This window comes from Corvus cornix, chromosome 4, assembly GCF_000738735.6.
Source record: "Corvus cornix cornix isolate S_Up_H32 chromosome 4, ASM73873v5, whole genome shotgun sequence".
NCBI classification, from domain to species: domain Eukaryota; kingdom Metazoa; phylum Chordata; class Aves; order Passeriformes; family Corvidae; genus Corvus; species Corvus cornix.
In genome coordinates, this window is record NC_046334.1 from 33,163,144 (window position 1) to 33,184,465 (window position 21,322).

The 21,322-nt window shown below is 35.6% G+C and overlaps 1 protein-coding gene across 6 annotated transcripts in view; it reads right to left on the reverse strand.

Annotated features, from left to right (window-relative positions):
• MARCHF1 (membrane associated ring-CH-type finger 1) overlaps nt 1-21,322 on the reverse strand; it is a 231,093-nt gene that overhangs the window by 76,516 nt on the left and 133,255 nt on the right. For 3 of the 6 annotated variants that reach the window (XM_039550600.1, XM_039550598.1, XM_019287169.3), the window contains one exon: nt 14,252-14,391. The exons of the other annotated variants lie outside the window; for them this stretch is intronic. In XM_039550600.1, the coding sequence (XP_039406534.1) occupies nt 14,252-14,353 (102 nt within the window). In that variant the 5' untranslated portion in view covers nt 14,354-14,391. The remainder of the gene's footprint in view (nt 1-14,251; nt 14,392-21,322) is intronic. 6 annotated transcript variants of the gene reach the window in all.

A 21,322-nucleotide genomic window follows, 5' to 3' on the forward strand; every position in this document is an offset into this window, starting at 1 on the left:
CCAAATCCAGAGGCAGTGACTGGAAGGCCGTTAGAGAAAACTAATAAGCTTTCTTGAGCAGACATGTTATTCACAGACATCCTGCTGAATCGGATTTATTTTTATATTGTTCTAAAGATAACCTACAGGTCAAATGCATTGAAATACATTAAATTTTCAGTCTCAGCTTTCTAAATAATGTATTTAAAAAGCCGTCCTTTCTTAGTCTTGGGTCTTGGGCTTCATTTAGTATTGGGGCTGAAGGGGAAAGGAGTGAACATATAAACCCCCTGGTTTTCAGTATCACACATCTAATTCTCCTCACACACCGCATTTAGAAAAAAAGAATAGTAAAATATAGTTTCTCTCCTCATTCTTTCTCATGGCACAGAAAACTTAGCAGTAATTTAATTCTCACATTTAATATGGAAATATTTGTCCTTTCCCAAAGTATTTATAAATTTAACATTATCGAAAAAATAATGCAAATATTCTGATTTCTTGTTTTATATCAATAATTATAATAATAACAACAGTAATACTAGCAGTAGTAATGTCCTTGAAGCAACTTGAGATGTTTAATGGAATAATGTAAACACTCAGCCAATAAATCTTGAAGCAGTTACATTTCTTGGTGGCTGCAACCAGTCCAAGGCAAATGAAAGGTTTATGAAATAACTAAAACAAAAACTGCAAAAGTTTACATCATTCCTGTCTGCCACAAGTTACTGAGTCTCGGTTATCTTATGTCATGGTTTTTTTTATCATTTTTTGGGTTTTTAAAGGGGTCTGAGCACTAAACCTAAGGCTGTGGTAGTGTGCAGAAAGCCCTAAAAGAAGTGCTCAGCTTGTTGGAACAGGAATGTCTACACCACCACTGACAATTTTGTGGTAACACAGATATTATTTGGTAGGTAAAGCTGCTCAATTTATTTGGAAAAAAAAATAAAATGCTGTTAATCAAAGTAGACACTCTACTACCTGCAGGGTAAACCAGAAGCTACCAAGCTGCATTGGAGAACTGTCTTGCTATGTTTTTAGCAATACTCAATTAAAAGAAATACATTCTGCTTATTATTTTACATGAAGCCACAATGGAATTCATTCCACAAAGTCTACTCCATTTATCTTTGCTTTTAAACTGTATCTAATAAAATAATGCAGAAAAATACTCAAAGGTGCATTACTTTATTTAATTCAAGCAAATACATTAACTTTTTAAGAGAAGTTCTAACAGATTTGTTTAAAAATTATATTTACTTTACCAGAGAGCTATGCAGCAAGTCTGTAAGCTTGCCAGAATGCTTTTTAGCTTATTTCTCTGCAGGAGACAATCTGTATTAAAGCAAAATAAAAACCTGTAATCAAATAAATTCATATACTGGGTTAGTAACCTCTCAATTTAGAAAAAGCATTCAGGTAAGGTCACATCCATCCTACTACATTGTTTCAAATCTGAAAAAATTACTTGTGAACTTGGTCTGATCCCCTATGAGCTAACAGAAAACAAAATTCTCAGATATTCTTCCACCTTTATACATATTTTGGTAAAGAAAGAGTTTACCTGTACCATGCAATTAGAAAATGAAAAATAGAACACAAAACCTCCAGAAAATGGCCCATAGAAACAAAATTCCTAATAATATGATCTCTAGATGACAAAAATTAAAAGATTTGAAAAACAAAAGAGGGTCTTTGCATGTAGTGTTGGTTTTTTTTTTTTTTTAATTAAAGTACATTCTGGACTCCAAACCACATTTTTAATGCAGACAATTTGCTAGTCACTCCAGAATGCATGAATATGTAGGAATGCACAGATCCCATTCTGATTGGCCTTTATGTGGTTAATTGCCCCCCAAAAATAAATACATAGATAGCCAAACCATATTGAATTTTCTCATGTACAAAACTAAATCACTTCAATTATTTTTTCCCCTGTACGAAACCAATTGCTTTACCAACCACTTTGAATTGAGAATAAATATACAAAATTGCTACCGTAATTGCACATCTTATGCATCTGAGAAGCTGATGAGCAGCACATTTTCCGTGGCAGGCACCGACTGACCAAAGCATTAACTCATGGTACTGTAATCCACATTGTTAAAAACCTATCTCTTTGCAAATGGTCCTTCAAACTCTAAACATTGAGTTGAAAAATCTTTCATACCTGAACTCATTAAGAAAAAGATGATTTTTTTTTCTTTTAAAGAAGAAGAGACCATACTTTCAAGATGGTACTGTAGTTAGCATTTCTTGTTTCAACCCTATAAATGGAGATGTATTATATGAAAAATTGTTGTGCATGCTAAACAAAAAGCTTTTAGGTCACTTACAGCATTAAAGCAAAGTTTTAATGTTGCACTTTGCAGAATTCTTCGTATTTTAATCACTTTTTGGATCCATGGGAAAAAGGTTTCCAAAAAACCACATTTATATTAATTATGTCATGCTGTATGCTCTCTATGCCTATTCTGAGAAAGAAACATGATCAACATTCAAGATCAAGCAGGAAAAATTAATGTTCCAACGACTGAAGTACAGCAAGATGACTACTAGTGATTCCTGTCAATGATGGTGCACATAAAAACTCAGTTTCCTTAGAACAGATCTTCAAAACCAACAGATTAGTGATAGATATCTCAAAAAAATTTTACACTGTATTTTAAACCTACTTGCATGCCAAAAGGGTATGCACCCACAGAACATTAAAACTGCACTTAGCTGGAAGTGCCAACACAGTGAATATTCAGCTAGTTTATATTGCTTAATACAGAAGCCAAGGTGAACTGTGAATATGGTGTGATAAAGCATGAAGAAAATAAACTTTCTTTTGAGAACAAGTGAAGTCAGAGTTGTACAAGATACTTATCAAAGTGGAGTTGACATCTCTATTTATACAGTATTCATTTTTTTCCCTTTTTTCCTCCACTGTCTTCCTCATTCCATTTCTCTCTCCTTTACATCATCATCATCATCATCATCATCATCGTCATCATCATCATCACAATACATTCCTGTATTAATCACCTTCTCATTATTTCAAAAAATTCCAGTGTAGGACCTTGATATCAGTAACATCAACTCTGAGATGCATCCCTTCATATATTCTAAGCATGTAACTTCTATCAGTTCCCTGAAAATCAGCCCATTTTTATTGAAATCCCAAACCAGTGATTTAAAAGCAAAATTTATCTTCACACTTTTGAAAACACCTTTTTTGATTACAGACCAGGATTTTCAGATAGGGAGCACCATGAGACATTTAAAGTACTGGGACATTAGCACTTCTTTAAATATGACATGATTGTCTTGAGTTGGCTATTCACAAGATGAGACCTTCAGCATTTTATAATCTCAGTTCTAAATAAAATGGCCTTAACCCAAAACAGCAAGAAAATTAAAGGTAAATCATAGTTAGTCGGTATGAAATACCCAACCTATCCCACACTACTGTAGTTCAACGCACATAATTACTAATGTTTTGACAATTTAGTAATTATTCAAGCAATTAAAAATTGATTAATTGAATAGCTCATTTTTCTGCATTTTGTTTTTATCAGCTGTTATTAACATTTCACAAGCATTAATATTTATAGATTAAAAAGATTACATGAAGCAATTAACACATTCTGAAATATTATTACCCAGAGAAAACAAACATCAAACGTGATTAAATAAACACAAGTTTCCCATAATACAAAAATGAATTCAATTATTTCAGCATCAAATAGGTAAAATATTTCCTCACTGAACATGAAGTCTGAGTACACAGCTTTGCTGCACCACACTACCAACAGAGCACCTTGGGAGCCCCCAGAAGCACCTGCACTGCTGCTGTTGTCTTCACCCACCATGAGCTTGTCATTAGATGGAGCAGCATCAACGCACCTCTGCACAATGATCTCATCACCATAAATTTCCCTACACATAACTTTACTCTGCCTCCCTTCAAATTTACACGAGTCAAAGCCTGTACTCTATGAAACACAAGGAATAACAAGTCTGCAGATATTTCAGGTTTGAGGATTTTTGTTTTGTTTGCTTGTTTGGGGGGTTCTTTGTCTAGGGAGAACACAAGTTCAAATTAACGGCCTATACAGCAAATGAGCTTTATCTACAATCACTTTTTGTTCCACAGTACATCTTTTCCCCTAATTTACCTATTTCCCTTACATATTTCTTCCAATGGTTATACTGAAAATGCCAATTACAGACTGATTGATAGTAAAGATAGCCCTAGAAGAGATCCTTCTCTGGGACTCAAGACAATGTAAAGAGCCAAATCATACCCAAGAAGAGTAAAATGGGATTACATGGAATTAATACAGTCTTCTATGTCCTTCAATTTTACTTTTTTCCCCCAGTATTTGTTCCTTCTCATTTTTGACCTTTTTTTCCCCTTTCTTTAACACAGGAAACAAAGGGAGGCAAAATTTCTATACGCTACCAAATTGATTTCTGTGGAAGGAATACAAATCTATAGAAAAATGACATAATCTGTCATTCCCAATTCAAATATTTTATTACAAAAAAATTACAGCTACATTTTAAAAAAAGAAATTTTAATGTGGTTTTCCGATACATATTTTAGAATCCTAATCTTAAAACTAACAAACCAAAGTCTTTCCAGGACTACTAGCAAATATCAAAGAAGAAGAATAGCTCAAACTGACAGAAAAGTTAGTCATTTTGGGAAACTTTCCATTTTGGCAGTGTTAGGTCTATGGTTGGATTCAATGACCTTATAGGTCTTTTCCAACTCAAATGATTCTATAGTTCTAAATGAAAAAAATCCAACATATGTGTAGGATGAAAATCCTTCTTCTCTCTCACAGCAGAGAAAAAACGTACAGTATTCCAATTCAGTAATAAAACTCAAAATACATTTATTATCACATTTACATACTGCTAGAACGAGGCATTTACAGCCTGAATAATAAAGGTGCAGAATACACATGTGAGCATATCCCACTGCAATTTGAAACGTGATTCTTTTACATGAAATAAATACCACATTAAAGCTAAGAATAACAAACACTTCTTAAAATTTGACTGTATCATTTATTCATAAGTAGAAAATAAATAGAAAACAAGACCTCCTCTTTGCAATATCAATACATCTATGAAATAGATTTTTGTCATGCTTTTCATCTTTTTCTGTCAGGTCATGATTATGTTGTATGTCATAAAATTCTGTTTCTCCAAAACAACAGAAAAGATAAAACTGTCACAAGAAAAAAAAAATTACTTTTTTTTCTCCCCATCCATCATGAAAGAGAAGTAGTGTTTAACATTTAGGTATAAAAACGCTGAAAGCATAGCTACAGTTTGTGCCTCTCTTCTTACTGTAATGATGTGAGCTATTTAAAATACCTTTTAAAAACCAATACCTCAGTTACACAAATTGCAACCCACACGGTTAAGAAGTAAATATTGCCAGTGTCAATGCAGATTGAAAAAGAGAAAAAAAATTGAAATATCGGGCACAGAAATAGAAAACAAACACTTTATCAGAAACAAAAAGATCTTTGAAAAGGATGAAACCCAAACACTTCTATTTTAACAATGCTTAGTTATCAGACAAATCAGTCAACGGATCTAGTACAGAAGTTGTACCTTTCATACCATCGATTTTTTTCTAAAGAATTAGTAGGGCAAGAAAAGCCAGGGTGTATTTCCTTTAGAAATAGGAAAAAAGCCTACATGCACAGAAAATGAGAAACAGGAAAAAAGCTAACAAAAATATCATAGCAAATCTTTCAACTTCCATTCCAAATTCAAGGATCACAGACATGGAATTCCTGTAACCCACAACACTAAACCACACAGCAGCCTAAGACATATTGTTCGCAAGATTGTGTTCTTCACATTCAATTTAAATTTCTCCTTCTTAACCTTATCCTATTACTCTCATCTCATACTTTATGAAAGGGCAAGGGGGAGGGAATAACAGATTAACCCTAGATGAAATTAGCCTAACAAGGTCACAAGCAGTTTTCTCAGTCAGCAGAGCCAACACAAGTGATATGGTCAGCATCCACGTAAGACCATCTTTGACCACGTGCCCATTGTAATGAAATTGATAGGACTGGCATTTTGAAGACAAAGATTTGAACTAACACCTCTGATATTGCAGCAGGGTGCTTGGTTCAGGCTGTTACCTCCATCTCCTGTGGAGAAAACACTAAACTGCAGCCCGTCCGTTGATTAATCTTGAGAAAAAAACCAGGTCTTTGGCTATATTTTCTCCTCCTTCCTTGTATTAATTATCCAAAGTTATTAAATCCTTCCACTATCAACCAGGATAAGTCTAACACCTTTGTCTCTAGAGGATTTAAGCACCTCACAATTTTAAGTGAAATTTCATCCCGCATGTTCATTAGTTCAAATTAATGAGGTTGAAATAATAGTAGAAATTACTTTCACAAAGCTACATGGAAGTTACATACCCTACACAACAATTATGATTCCTTTTCTGCTCCAGCACTTTCTGTTGCAGTTTTTTGTTTAAAGGGGACACCACAATTCCAGCTGAAATGGCAAGTATTCAGTGACACTGACAACTACGAAACAGAGACATTAGATTTCAGAGATTTCCTGGAGCATATTTTTGGAAGAATCAGCTTATAAAGGTTATATTTTATCTGAAGGTCTGATATCCCCCCAGACCCTATTCCACTTCAGTTCTCCATCAAAATCATATAAAAAGGGAAATAGTACATGCCGAAGATTTCAAGAGGCCCTACTTAATCTTCTATGCTACAGATGCCTCTATTAGATAAAAGGAAGAATGACAGAGAGCTGCAATGAGGACTCAAGCTGTCTCTACCCAGGCTAGGTGCTCACATGACAGCCCTGATATGTGCAGGCTCATTATCTGCAGGAAAACCAGCCCACAGCCTGGGTGGAACACGGTGCTGAATGTGCGCTGAAATGGCTCCACGACACTTTGGCACAGCATTGCAGTGGAAGAACAGCTGCAGAGATGTGCTGCACTGCTTAGCCTCCTAGGACACAAAACCAACACCAAATCATTTGTAGTGTTGGGAAGACTTTTCCTGAGGACAGCAAAGCAGAAGAATACATTACAAATGCGTCTAGGGAGGTATACAGATCCCTGTAGCTTTACTACTTTCTTCTTCTTCCATCCCTGTCTGTAACAAAACTTATTTACTAAGATGAGTGCATAAAATGGTTTCTAGGTGTGCACATACAACCCTATTTTCCTCTTAAGAATATATTTTGGAATATATTTTGCAGTAATCATTACTTTGCAAACCACTTAGGAGTACAAATGAATCCTGTTACAGAAACTGCACAAACTTACATGATTAGGTACAATTTAAACTTGCAGGGTTGAAATATATATATATACACACTACACAAACTTACATGCACATATGCACATATTTGCAAGCATGCAAATGGTATAAGTACAGAATATTTAAACAAATTATGCATACATATTTCTGTTCACAGAAATACACAAACTGCAGTAGTCAGCACAGTAGAGAGTGTATCCTTAAACTGTTTCTGGATCTTGTAATTCAAGTATTATTGGACATCAAAATACCACATAAAAATTAGGGAGCCTCAGGAATGGGACTATAAGTAAACTTGCAATTTAAATTAAACATTTAATATTACCTTAACATTTTTAACAAGGTAAAGTTGCATTATCATCTTCTACCACTACCTTTTTTCCTCTTTTTTTTTTTAACAAAATATGCTTTCATAGCTTTCCTTGCTGGTATTACTCTGGCAATAAATGAATGAGCAGACACATTTCTTTGATGCTTCCTATCATCCTGATTTCCCCATTGCGGTGTACGTGTTCAATTAATGATGGAACTGAAGGCTTCACTGAGCTAGAATGAGAATAACCCATTTCACCTTATAAAAAACTTAGGTTAATTACTTGGCCCTGTCTGATTTTCTCATTTTCAAGAACTCATTTGCCAGATAGAAACTAAATTGTGATCCAGCAGTTCCCTCGTTGTTTCACTGTCTGCAACCCTACATCACATAACCTGGAGTTTTACATACTTTAAACTAAATGTAAGATTTTTATGAAGGTATCAAAAATTGCTAGAAAAATAATTTCTTGACCTTTCAGTCAAAATTCATGTGATTAACCCTAATGTAGTCAGACTCTCTCTCCTCTTCAAAACTAAAAAAAATTAATAGGTGTTAAATTCTACATCGAAATGATGCTCCTTTTCCCTAAGTGAAAGATTAATGAGATCTTCAATTATACAAAAAAGAAACAAATTGCGAACAATTTATATGAAATAGATTTGAACCAATCTTGTCAGCACATGTTGCTGTGAGACACAAGATGCATGAAATATTCTGGGGAAAATAAAGGGTTGAATACAACCTATTCAAACTATTCCTGTTACACAGAAATTTAACACATATTTTATTTCAATGTCTTGTAGTAATTTTATCTAGAAAAAAATTTTTTCTTGCAAATTTCACTGATAATAAATGCAGAAACCTAACAGCTAAAAAACTTAAATATCATTTGGGTTATAAAGCTAAATAAAACATGACAGTTTAAAATAACAATAATATTATTAATAATAATAATGAAAACAATAAAACCTTATTCCCTTATTGAATCCAGCATTCAGATAAGCTTTTTTTTTTCCTCCTACATTTAAGCTATTTTTGTGTATACAAATCCAAAGTAATATTAAATTTCTGTGTAGCCTCCATTTTTGGTCAGAAAAAGCAAAATGCAAATTCTTTAAGTGAGGACTGTCATTTTAAGCCTGCCACAGGGGAAGTCTAACTGAAATCACTGGTCAAACAAGTAAAAACTTCACCATATCTGCCTCACTCTTAAATTAATGACACTGGGGGAGACTTACCCAAAAGCTTTGGCCTACATCTACCCTGCTCTGATTGTTTATGTATGCATAGAAAAGGAACATAAATGACCTCTTAACAACTTTACATCCTTATTAACACATTCATGTTGAGAAGGTAGAGGGCAATGGTAACCAAGGTTACAACTGCTAATTGGCTTTAAATATAAGGAAATCAACAAGATTGGCCTGGGGTAGCATGGCTCCTGAGGCCACTGGCAGCTTAGGCTGATCCTGTAATTTGGAAAGCAATACGTAGTTAAAACAATTGCCCTGCTGGGCAGCATGCTGCATTGTGCAAAAGGATGTGGAACACCTACAGTACAAGGAACAGTTTCCATAACTTTAACATGAAGAGATACTTCAGGAAATCATGAAATTTACTGTACTGGTGAATAATTCTGTGCCTTTTAGAATTACATTTCTCTGTATAATCTCTCACTTCCACATTTTCACTCACAGCTACACATTGCTTGACTACTATATTTTTAAAACCAGTGCCTATAAAGAATTTTGTAGGTAAGGTATTGTGGATTTCCTAGCTGGTTCTGCAGCCTCATTCATAAAATCTACTTAATAGTTACACAAATAAGGAGATAATTCAGAAGAAACCAACTATTAGTTAGTCAAAAATCAGATGTGGCAGCCTGTGATCTACCTATGTCCAACAGATCATTCATAATCATATTTTACTTTCTCTTGTGGAAGCAGATAGTATTGTTTGCTCGCATTTAAAAAAAAAAAAAGTCCTTCCTTAGAGTGAAATTAGATGCTTGATCACTTGCCATGACTTCTACATTGCATTGGCATGTAGAAACACAAATTATCTAGTTACTCACCTGACTATACTTTCACATATATTCACCTGTACTTCTGGTTGGGAATAAAATGGGGAAAAGTGGTTTATACTAATGACTACAACTCAGCACTAAGTATGTGCTCTTGTGCCATTAGCTTCACGTGTTTAACATGTTGTACTGAGTCAAGGACCAGTCCGTGCCCTGTGCAGAAGAGGATGTACATAACAACTGGGAACACAGATTATAATAATGCTCAAGTTTTGAATTAGGACCCACAGAAGCACTAGACACTGTGCAATGATAGTCAGAAACAGAACTGCTTCTAGGCAAATGGCTTAATCAATGTTAATACATATTTATGTATTCCCATCAAAATCATTTGAACTCACCACATATACACATGCTCATAGAATCACTGTATAAATAGATACTGTCAGCACAGTGTGATTAATGAAGAAATAATTCTAAATTTCTTATTTTCAATTATATCCATTATCTTTTCAGAAGATAAAAAACCTGCAAATACTACTGCATAAAATTATGAGCTTTCAAGATCTAGATTCTTTTCAAGTAAAGAAAAAAACAATTCCTTCCTCAACTCTAGAAAATAACAGAGAAAGGGAAAAATCAAAAAGATATGAATTTGCAAATTGCCTGGTGAATGGAAAAGGATAGAAGAGCATTAATAATTGGAATTGTTACAGTCTTCATGTATCAAAAACCAACAGGGTCTAGAGGTTTGGTCTCAAAACTAAAACAGCAGCTACAAAAAGGGATCAATAAAGTGATTCTAAACCTACGTAGTATGATAAATGTGTTACTGGACAGGCAATAGTGTTACAGTTGTCAGGAAGAGAAAGCTTGATCTGGAATACTGTGCACAACTGGTCACTCCTGTTCCAACTGGAGCAGGAATATACAAGACCTTTTAATATACTCATGGGAACACGGAAACTATGACAAAAGGGAAAGTTGTATTACAGGTCTCTCAAAATATGATGAACATTAGAAAGGATGAACCTTCAAAGTTCAGAAACCATGTATACAGAAACAAACTGATAATAAATTTGGCTTGAAAAAGAGATGATTTCTAGCTATCAGAGAAGCAAAGTTAATTCCAGCTTTTTGTTCCACTACACCACTACAATTGACTATATGAAATTGTTTTGAGTATAACAAGGTTTACTCACTATGAATCTAAAATTATCAATGCAAACTCCCAAAGCCAATAAACTGCAATATTAAACAATATTTTTTGAGAACTTATGCCTCCTTTGATGATAGAATGATTCAAAATTTTTAAGGTATGCTCAGAACCAAGAAGCTAGAGTGTCACCTAAAACTGAGTACAAAGGTTTTAATCTTCAAATAATGTAAGGTGATAAAGCTTGGGGATATTATTATAATTAGGTTGACAATAACAGAAAAATGTTTCCGAGAATCCTTAGTAGAGTTTTCCTAAAATATTTCAGAATTTATTTGATTTCGATGAAGCTAGAACATCTTAACATCAAATCAAATTAAATGGTGCAACTGATTTTATTAAACTCTTTAAATACATTCCAATGTTTTCATGATCTTACTTCTTTTGTAATTTTTACTCCACTACTGTTCTGTATTCCATTTACTTGCTTAATGAAAAAAGCAATTTCTTAATGATCATAACCTGCTTCCTGCTCCATAAGCTTCCTTCCTTTTTTCAAAAAGAGACAAAAATACTTCTTTCCATAAAAATGGACTGGGAAGCCTGCCACATGAGGAAAGGCTGAGAGAACTGGGTTTGCTCAGCCTTGAGGAAGGAAAGCTTAGGGGACACCTTATCACCAGGTTCCAGTATTTCAAGGGTGGCTACAAAGAAGATGAAGATTCCCTTTTTACAAGGAGTTACAAGGAAAAGACAAGTAGTAACGTGTACAAGTTGAGCACACTCTGAACACACTCTGATTAGACACAAGAGGAAAATGTTTTGCAATGAGAACAAGGAGCCATTGAAACAATCTCCGAAGGAAAGGTGCTGGATTCCCCAACACTGAATACTTTTAAGATTGAGCAGGACAGGGTGCCGTGCCATCTTGTCTATATGGTGCTTATGCCAGGAAAGGTTGGACCAGATGATCCCTGAGATTCCTTCCATCCTGGTATTCTACAACTCCGTGAAAAATTAATGAGACTTGCTGGCAATTTTCAGATCATTTTCCTTTGGAAAAGTGGCATTGTGAAATGCCCACTTTGGGGTTTAGTTTTAAATGTAAAGTACTCTTTAATACTTTAGCTGAAGTTCTCAAATAAAGAAGACATCCTGCTGAATCAGAAGTGTACACAAAAGGCATATGGCAGAGGTCAAAAAAAGATGTAGTCTACATTCCACTTTGCTTCCTTCCAAACCCAGACTTGTCACCTACAGTATAAGGAAGCAAAGAGCGGTGTCTTCATCCCATAACTGTGGAAACAAGACTGACCAAATAAACTCATACTAAGGCAATCAGATCCACAGAGGAGCTGCAATGCACTGAAAAATGAAGTGTAATTCAGACAGAAGGGGCTTGAATAGCTCATCAGAAGTGTCTTTGTACACTTTGAACAAATAATTTGCCATATTCTTTACTTTCTATTGTTTCATTGTTTTTCACTTTCCAGTGCTGAAGTCTGTGTCTTCAATCAAGACCAGACAGAAAATTTTTTTGATATAGAAAGGCAGAGACTACTAAGCAAAATCAAAATTGATTTGAAACAAAATTTCAGATTTAAAATGTTCACAAGTGAAATAAGGATTTTTGGTCAACAGCCTGCAAGTTGGAAACACATTGTCAACAAAAGCTGAATATCCTTTTCTTCGGAAGTGAGGGATAGAAAAAGTCATGGCTGAAAGAGCAGGAAGCAAAGAAAATGAAAAGCTTGACAGGCCTCGAGACATTATTGTTTTATTTCCTGTTGTGAAGATTATTGTTCTACAGCCAGTCACGATATTAAATGACACACAGTATCTTCCCCAGTTGTTTATTTCTCTGGCTTTCCTACACACTTCATCAACTAAGCAGCAGTCTACACGCAAACTTATTTTTGAACAAGTTTTAATATTAATAAGGTTAAAAGGTGCTAAGTCTGTGGGTTCACCAGTTCTGAATTGTATTTCCAGTTCATTTCTAAAACCCATCTGGTAGATTGGAATGCTTATCTCATACACATCAAACCAAATTAAATGTTGACTATCAGTAAAGCAGAAATAAAAGTATGCAAATTTACACTTAATTCCTTAATAGCTACCTCTTATTACTATTAATACCTAAATAGTAAAATCAATTAAAAAAATTTAAAAATAAAATGGCAATAGTAATCAAATGTGGGGATAATATACATGACATCTTTGTTTCATAGACTCATTGACTTTTAATTTTCTTTTATTTCTCTGAAAGCAAAGTATTCTAGATGAAAGTGAGCTATAACAATAATCTAAGATATATAATAAACTATAAATTTGCAGCTTTTAATGCTGCCTTTTTGTGTTCTCTTCTGTAGCAGAAAATTACATTCTATATCATTTACCCCAGAACATTATAATTTTGCCACATTAAGTAGGGGCTTTATTTCACCAAAATTTCAACAGCTTTCAAGCAGACCCCTGTCTCTTCATTTGGACTACCACATTTCCTCAGTGGTTAGGAACAAGTATTCACCGTTCAGCTTAGATGTCATCCTGTCCATGTTTCAACAACTGCAGGGCAGTATTTCCTGATCACTCATGTTTCTTAGGATAGGGAAATATAGTGTCTATTTAACACTCATTAATGAAATTGGAGCAGGCATATTGAACTCAATATGTTTCAAATATTCAGTCTTCTGTAGTCTGAAAATGTCAGTTGAATTAAAACAAGCAGACAGGGAGACAGTTTTTGCTCTTAGAGTCGGGGCAGTCAGAAGCCTTTACATACAAGCACCAATTCTTACTCACCTGGCCAGGTCTATTGATGTAAATGGCTTTATTCCAATGAATCAAACTGGAGGATTAAAATTCTTATCAATGAGTAACTTAATTCAATCCCATATGATACAATTTAATTCCACCGTGTAAACTGTGGACTTTATAATGCCTAAACACTTACTGTCAACAGCTTTGCATGCAGAAACTCAACCATCTCTTGCAACAGCACATTTAATATATGAAGATAATTTTAAAATCCAGCTGTCTAATACAAGTTTAGACACGATACTTTGTTCCTGTTACTGGCAGGAACAAAGAGCAAATCAGGTGCCTTTAGATAACACCCAGATGTATTCATCAGGGACCAAATGCCATTGCACCAATTAAGATCACAAAGAATGTAAGTGATCCACATTCGATCATCTCCTGCTCAAAGACTCTACCGTTCACAAAACATCAATACTGATTTATAGACACAGCATGCAAGTCAGAATGAACCATGCATAGCATAAAAGACGAAAAAAAGCAAATGGAAAGAATAAACATCTGTAATATCAAAGGGTTCACACACAGAAGAAATGCAAGCAATGGCAAACAGCACAATTTCAAAAATAAATTTAACACCTCTCAAGTTCATCTGAGCATGCCACCGTCAAGAAATGCAACTTTTCACTCACCAAAGTAGAGTTATGTGAAGCATCACCTGAGACCTCGGGTGTTCTTGTGCTGTTTGGAAGTCTGTGAGGATTACGAGCTATCGCTTGGCACCAGCCCAACATTTTCTCCTTCCACTTATCCCTTCTCAATTTCTGAAATTCTGAAAATAATTTAGATTCCCTGAAACATTGACACTTTGAATTCATTGTGCATGTCTCTGGATGCATGCCTTTAAAAACAGCTTTTAAAGTTGTATCTGAACAAGCTAATAAACATATACATCTTTATCCCAAAGTGTAAAACCCTGAAGGTTAGAAAAGATCTGAGCACTTTCAGCAAACCTTACATGCATTAGTACTATTTCAGTGTCAGCAAATATAGTGCCTTCTCTCCACGTTAAATCTTTCTCAAGTTGTAACTTTAATTTAAAAAGTGTTATTTTAAAGGGATTTTATTATAGAATACCTCTGAGACTAGCATCATCACAAAAACCATATAACATTTGGTTATAAACCCCCACATTGACTGAAACAAGTAGAAATGGCCCTAACAGAGTAGCAGATACTAGATGCAAGTAAACAGTGTGAAAACACACAAACCTGTATGTACCCACACCCAGACACTCCAGAATACCTGGCTCATCTTGAAGTGCTACACTAGGATGTGTTATAAATAGAAAAAAGTAATGTACACACACCAGCAATAAATGCTATGTGCCAACTGCAAATTATCTCTGAATTTTCTTCTAGTTTGTAACAATAACAAAATACCTTTTATGTAATACTACCACATTCTGGAAATGTAGCACTAGTAAAGTGTGCTATGAAGTGTAAGAAACCTTCATAAATATGTTTAAAATTTCACAATCTGCTTTTTCCCAATCGAAATTGATAATGGGGTGCAAAATTCAGTGCAAAACTTTGTTAATTAATTACAGAAACAACTTTGTGCAATTTTATTCTCCTCAATATCTGAAGCAATTTCTAATCTTGTTGTTTATAACATATTGTAATTTAACATGTGTTATTCTGTAGCATCATGAGACATAATAAACAGAAAGATTAACCTGCCAGATTGAGTGCCTAGTACTCCAAACAAGGGTAGCACTAGACTGAATAAAACTGGAACATAAATACAATAAAGCCAAAGACCTTCCATGGCACCACGTAGCATCATTGGATATTATTCACTTGTAACACAGGTTTATTTTTTCTGCAATACATCTCCATGCAGGACACAAAATACGCATATATTTACAGGAGATTTCATCTTCCCAGGTGTTGGGGTTTTAGGAGCTCTCCTGTTTTTTTTTTTTTTTTTGTTAAAGAAATTTTCCCCATACGTGTTGCTAGGGGGACAAATGGCTGGATACTTAAGAAAAACAAAGAGCTAGCTTTTCCTTCTGCCGGAGAAAAACCCCGGGATCTCAAGCCTGCCTTCCCTGCCCTGCTCGGAGCCAGGCCGCGGCTGCCCTGCCCCTGCCATTGCTTCGAGCCTTCGCTACGTTGTAGCCGTGCTCATCCTGCCTGCCCAGACCTCCGGGGAGGGGTTCCCTGTTTGGATACACCTCATCTGCCATCTGGGATTTGTGCCTGTCCCCGCTGTTCCAGCCTGCTGTTTCAGCCTGCCGTTCCTGAGGGCCCGGCCGGACACCGGGATCGGCTGCCCAGGGGTTTGTGAAGCCTTTGTTCCATCCCTTCCCGGGATCCCAGGGCACCGGTGCCGCGTGCTCCCCGAGCTCGCTCCGGAGCGCCCCCTGCAGCCGCGGGGGAACCATCGCACCTGCCCTGCTCACCGGGAGCCGCCAGCGCCCCTGCCGGCTGCGAGCGGAACTGCACCCGAGGGGAAAGGGCCTGACAGCCGAGAAGGCTGGCACTGGGTTTGTGATTGTTTGCTGCTACTGCCATAGTTATTGGTGTTTGTTTGACTGGTTAGATATATAATAGTAAAGAACTGTTATTCCTATTTTCCACATCTTTGCCTAAAAGCCCCTTGATTTCAAAATTGTAACTCAGAAGGAAGGGGGGTCGCATCTGCCATTCCAAGGGGGGCTCCTGCCTTTCTTAGCGGACAACTGTCTTTCAAACCAAGACACCAGGTTCTGAGTCTGAAAAATCACAAGCCCTTCCTGAATAACTACAGCTCTACCATTTCCATGCTTAACCATTAATAGATAGTTTTCAAAGTATGAAATGCACAAAGCTCTATCCCCCACACAACCTCATGGAACTGATAGGAATAAGTGGAAATTAGCCTGAGTTTTACTGCACTGGAGATGATTAGATGAGTGACACTACAGATTAACCGATTCTTACAATTTTTTGGTCTCTTGAAATCTAACATGAGATACAAAAACATGCTGAGTAAGTTATCAATCAATCCTTTCTATATTGCCTGTACCTGTGAAGACAAGGAATCATCTGAATATAGTTACAGTCCTATTCTGGTCTTCTTGGTGTGCAGAACCCTTTGGAACTTTTGAAATTCTTCTTTTTTTGCCCTGAGCAATCAAAATGACTACCATTGTCCCAGTCATAACTGGAAGAAAAACTTTGCTCTTGTTCATACATCTGAAGAACCACCACCACAAATAAATTTCGTGAAAACAATCTTAATTCATCCTCTATAGATTTGTTTAAAAAAATAGAAGAATTACTTTATTCATATTTTTTTCAGGGGAGAAAATTTTTACTTATAATTTAGCCAAGCAAAGGGACACATAATTTTTGTTCATCTTGCACAATAGCAATGCTAAAAAAAAAGGGGTTTAGTTAAGAATGATGTATTAAAAACTAGCCAGTTGTATGAAATAAAAGCATCATATCTCTAAAAAAGAGTTCATTAATTTAGAGATGAAAAGAAAATAATCTATAATCTTAATTCTGAATCATAATCAGATTCAGGTACCAAAGGCCTCAACAAAGGCTGCATTAAGATGAAGTACATGAGAAGGTTACGCTTTTTCAGTCCTTACCAGAATCTAGCTGCTATCACAGAACAGCAGGAAATTGAACACAAAAAGCACACTGTTCTTTATCTAAGCTAAGTTTTGTTCTTCGTGTTCAAAGATTCCCAACAGCAATCAAAGTGATGGTATTTGTCTAGCCAACCAAATACGCTGCAGGATTTGGCAGACCATCAAAATATTCCAGGAGCAGAGCTACAGGAATACTGAAATACAAATAGCCTTCAATACTGAGCTCCGCTAAGAGAAATACTGTTATTCATTGTGTATCTCTTGTCTGAGCCTTATCAAGCTGTGCCTTCTAATCAATTATTCTAATTTGAATAAAACCATGAATTGATGGGTTGGATGCAGTAGAAATCTCTGATAGCTTCTGCTATTTCTGTGTCACAAGTGAGCAACTGGCTTTTCTTAACCAGCCAGTCATTATCCTGTGGCTGCTGTGTTTCACAAGGACAATTCAGTGTAGCCATAGCATAACATAATGACACTAAAACTTTCTACAAATAAGAAGCTCAACCTCAGGTTTTAAAATGACTTCTATATTAAAAATAAATAAATAAATTCATATTAAAATACATGTGATTGTGTAAACAGCTGTAAAAGTCCAGTAATATCTCAGTGCTGTGGTTCTTTCAAGTCGGGGGAAAAAATTACTTTCCACATACAAATGTGATAACTACGTGTAAAATTTTTTATCATCAGAAGTGCTGAGTTCCTTCTGCCCCTCCAAACACAGGAATAATTTTGTGAGTCCAGCATGGAATTAAAATAGCATGAAAGGCCATCAAGCTAGAGAAGTCTTACCTTCCTGACTGATACCTGCAGCAATCAACTAAAATACCTATATAATAGCTAATAAAATAGCCAATGTTCTAGCCTCATTAAAAACAATGCAGAGACCAACAGAAAAGAAGCACACATGCTCAAAAATTATTAAGTTGACACCTAAAATGATGGTACCAATCAAGGCTATAATGGTACCAGCTTTCTTGTATAGCTACTGGACATACACAATCAAACACCTCTGCATTAAGTGTATGCAATATTCTGAATTCAAACATGTCATGTTTATTAATGACTGTTTTCAGAAGTGCTTCCAGAGCACTATTGGAAGAGTAAGCCCAATTATCCACATCTAAATGCCTTTCCCTACCTGTAAAGACAAAACAGAGTTGCCATTTAACTTAGCTATGCAGCCCTTTCAAAACACCATCGCAGAATCAGCACCCCTCTCTAAAGCAGCAGACGTTATATTATAACCAAGTTTTCTAGAACTTATAGCTTGCTTAAGTTTGCAAACTTTCAACTATGACATATTCCTAAATCAATACCTATATTATCTAATCAATTTTCAGGAATTACTTTGATGGTCCTGGACCATAATTAACTATATAATTATTTCCAAGTAAATCCAGCCTTTGTTGATTTGTTCTTTTCTCTTATACTGCTAATATGTATTTTAAGTTGTCCTTAGTCCTTTAAGACTTTGATTCTTTTTTGTTGCAACTAAAGATGCAAATTTCACTTATCACTTCAAACAATTCAATCACTGAAAATAAATAAATTTAAGATGACTGGTGCAAAAATTATTGCACCTAATATTGCTTTGTTTACCACTCCTTAACTACGATGCCCAAAGCATGACAAGAAATCTATAAAAGTTTTCAAAGAAATTAGTCTTCTGGGCTACTAAAGATTTAAAATTTGTGGGTATGTTTGCCTTCATAGTCACACTTGGTTTTTTCCTCCACAAGGAAGAGTATCTCTTTTGTACAGCAGAAAGCAATTTTAAATCACTCAAGGCTCTTCAGAAAACCCCCAATAGGGTTTTTTCCCATGGTAAATTTTTAGCATTGTAATTATGCCATTTTGCATTTGTGAAGACTTCAAGAAGAAAATGTTGAGAAATCTACATTTATGGCAATTGATTTAATGTTTAAAACCCCCCAACTTTTATACATGTAGATACCATATAAAAATCTGTATTTACTGATGCACAGTTTTTGAACTATTTTCATAAGCAACCTCTATTCCATCCTCAAATATGACTTTGCTTTCTAAAAGGTTATTGCTGTTAATATCACAGCTTCTCTTCTCAGGAATGCTTTGCTCATCAAAGGTTAGACGTCTCCACTGAATTTTCCTCAGACCTTCAAAAAGCAGTGCAACTGTATGTGCTCCTGCTACGGGTGAGCAATGACCCCTCCCTCAGGATCTCTCCATGTAAATTCCAGATGCATCAGACTCCCAGGTAGAAAGGCGAACAGCCTTGATATGATCATGGAGTTGAGAAAAAGAACAAAGTACATGTTTTTGCTTTGTGAGTTTACATATATTTAGCCATACAGGACTGCCAAGCAGCTTAAAATAAAGACATGACTGGTAAATGCACCTGATAAACCATACCCAGCACTTGGCAGATGAAAACTCTTCAGGGAAGCTATAGAAATAGCAGAAAACGTTAACATGCAAAAAATCCACGTGAAGCTAAAGCATTAACTACCTTATGAAGTTATGCATGCAATTATCCAAATGAACAGGGCATAAGAAGTTACAGTAACTCTTTAATGGACTTTGTTCTGCTTATGTAAAATTAAAAGTTATTTCCTTATGTTTCTTCCCATTCATACGTGGTTTATTTACAGAAGAAGAAGAGTATATTTTTATTGCAAAATCAAATCCACTTTGAATCAGGCAGAGCTCACTATTGAAATAAGAAGACAAAGACAGAAGTAACTTTTTTTTAAAAGCCCAATAAAGGTTAAATACCTTAAAGACAGAATTTAACCATTAAACACCGCTGTATTAAAGGATAGGTAATTAATACGGAATTTAAATTAGCTTTTAAGAACAAAGAGAAAATCAGATTTAATTGAAATACCAGAAACACATGCCAAAATGTGCTTAAGACCATGCTTGGTCCATCAAAATAAGTATCTCCCTTTTGTCAGAGAAGCATTTTTAACAGAAGTTCTGTCAAATACAAAGTCCTGGGCAGTCATAAACCATCTTCCACTGACAACCCTAAACAAAGAAAGCTCTTGCTTGTGAGCAGTTCAGATACTGCTCCTGTGATAGGTCAGTCATGTAGAACCCACACTAGACGGCGGTAATCACTGCTGGAAAGAAGGGCTTATCCTTTTGCTTGGGTATCATTGCTCACAATCTGTTACAACTCCAGGGCAGGACAGGCGACTGCTACTTTATCTTTGCTGGTCTCTTAATTTTTTCTTACCTCATTTCAGATAGTTTTCAGAACCTCTTTTAGGGTGAGTAGCATCAGTCGTCATTACCATCATTAGCATTAGTCATTTGCCCTCATATTCCAGTTTATAATTTTATAAAACATAACTGTTGAACTGGTTTTTGGCTGCAAGTAGCTAATGCTTATTTTTAATAATCAGTGTTTGCAAGTAATTTACTCCTGGTTAGAGTTACCTAATTGCAGCCTTACAGTACCTGAAAGGAGCCTACAAGAAAAATGGAGAGGGTTTCTTTACAAGTACATGTAGTTACAGGACAAGGCAGAATAGCTTCAAACTGAATGAGAGTAGGTTTAAATTAGATACTAGGAGGACATCTTTACTGTAAGAGTGTTGAGGCACTGGGACAGGTTGCCCAGATAAGCTGCAGATGCCCCAGCCCTGGAAGTGATCAAGACCAGGTTGGATGGGGCTCTGAGAAACCTGGTCTAGTGGAAAGTGTCCCTGCCCATGGCAGTTGGGTTGGATCTAGATGATATTTAAGGTCCCTTCCAACCCAAACCATTCTGTGATTAGTGAAAATTACAGCCATATCCATCAATACAAATCTGTGGATAATCTGTGATTGATCAATATCATGAAATAGTTAATTTGAATGCTAGTTGGTAGAAAATTCAGGGTCATCTCTGGAAACTGAGGTGCAGCTATTTTCTTATAAAAACTACAGACCTGAATTCTAATTAATTAGAAGGTGAAACCTGATATTCTGTTGGAAGATATTTAGAACCCTTACTGAAGTTAAGTTGTATGCATTATAATAAAGAAAATTCTGCTAAATATTTTGAGGAAGACTTTTGTTGTCATCAAGGGTATACCACCTAATAAGTTGACAGAAGAGTCAAATATGTAATGAAAACTTG